The sequence below is a fragment of the Atta colombica genome, unplaced genomic scaffold (genome assembly GCF_001594045.1).
Source record: "Atta colombica isolate Treedump-2 unplaced genomic scaffold, Acol1.0 scaffold97, whole genome shotgun sequence".
In the NCBI taxonomy this organism is placed as follows: domain Eukaryota; kingdom Metazoa; phylum Arthropoda; class Insecta; order Hymenoptera; family Formicidae; genus Atta; species Atta colombica.
Window position 1 is genome coordinate 45369 of NW_017259591.1, and position 1531 is coordinate 46899.

Below are 1531 nucleotides of genomic sequence, written 5' to 3' on the forward strand. Positions count from 1 at the left end.
TCACACGTTAGTATATTAATATATTTACATATATTATTATACATTTTATTATTAACATATATATTTTATTATAATTATATAGATAATTATATAGATATTTTATTATAAACAAAAATGCACTTTAATTTACTAAATTGAATTTTATTATTATATATAGTGCGGGACCATGTAACGCTCATGTGCATTCATCAACTCAACATACTTGTGGAGAGGGAGGAAACAGTAGTCCCCCGAATACTCGATGCAATAATGGAACGGATAACGCAGCGTATACAGAAAATTATCTCCCACCTCCTATTTTACCGCCGCCGCAGCAACCGACTGTTTATAGTCATCCTGAAGCTCGAGGGCCATCTAGTTTCTATAGGGGACCATGTCCTGTGCTGCCTATAATCGTAATCTAACAACTCATGCAATATATATTATCAATACAATATTTTATATTATTTTCTTATTACATTATTATATAATTTTCTTATTATTGTATCCACAGGTAAATCCATTGAATAATCAACCAGTTGACTCAATGTCTTCGTTAATGTTACCATCGTTACATCAACCAATACATCAACATGTACATCATCACATGTATCATTATGATCCACATCAACGGCCGTCGCAACGCATGCATCACGTTCACATTAGTTTCCATCCCCATATGGTTTGTTTTCTCTTTATATTGTTAAGTATGTTACACTGACTTTTCAAACATTGTTTCATATTATTTTAACATATATAGCAAGGATCTGGAGCACACCAGATAGGTTTGCCATTTGCACCAGGTATGTCAGAATTTGTATTGCAAGGAGCACGTCATATGTCACGATTGGACAATTATATGCGCATTGTTGATTTGCGACGTATGGCTCATATAAGTTGTGGAGCTACACAAGAATCAATTGAAAGCCATACATTCCCTCACAAATATAAACGGGTAAGAACTGAAATTTAAATAAAACTTTTTGATATCGTTATATATGAGTTATCTAAGCAGTTTTATTATAATATCTATTATATTAATTATGTGTATCTATTTATATATTTAGGTAAAAAAAGTAGAAAATGGCGAAGATGCTATTGAGAAATGTACAATATGTTTATCTGAATTTGAAGATTGCGAACGTGTTAGGTAAGAATTTTAGTTCCAACTTTTCTGTATTTTTTGTATTTTTTTAGATAAGACATTATAAATTATAACTTATTTTATTTATTCAGGAGGCTTCCATGTATGCATTTATTTCATATTGACTGCGTTGATCGATGGTTATGCACCAATAAACGTTGTCCTATATGTCGAGTGGATATCGAAACATTTCTCCATAAAGAATTTACTACTTCGGAACAATAGTTTAAGGTTTCCCATATCTGCCTCTTTTTGAAATGTAATCAGGTAACATATGTATATGATATCAAATATTTCAAGATGGTCGATCCAGGAAAGATATACTGGATTACTACTACTATTACGGAATAATATTGTAAAAATGATATGGATAATCAAAATAACAAAGCATCAGCTGAGTTCCTCAAG

At 31.2% G+C, this 1531-nt stretch overlaps 1 protein-coding gene across 1 annotated transcript in view; it reads left to right on the plus strand.

Moving 5' to 3' along the window:
• Positions 1-1531, plus strand: part of LOC108693761 — a 4548-nt gene extending 3017 nt beyond the window's left edge. Inside the window, 5 exon segments of the mRNA XM_018202878.1 lie at positions 95-395; positions 494-661; positions 740-934; positions 1047-1129; positions 1216-1531. Of these exon segments, the coding sequence (XP_018058367.1) occupies positions 95-395; positions 494-661; positions 740-934; positions 1047-1129; positions 1216-1348 (880 nt within the window). The 3' untranslated portion in view covers positions 1349-1531.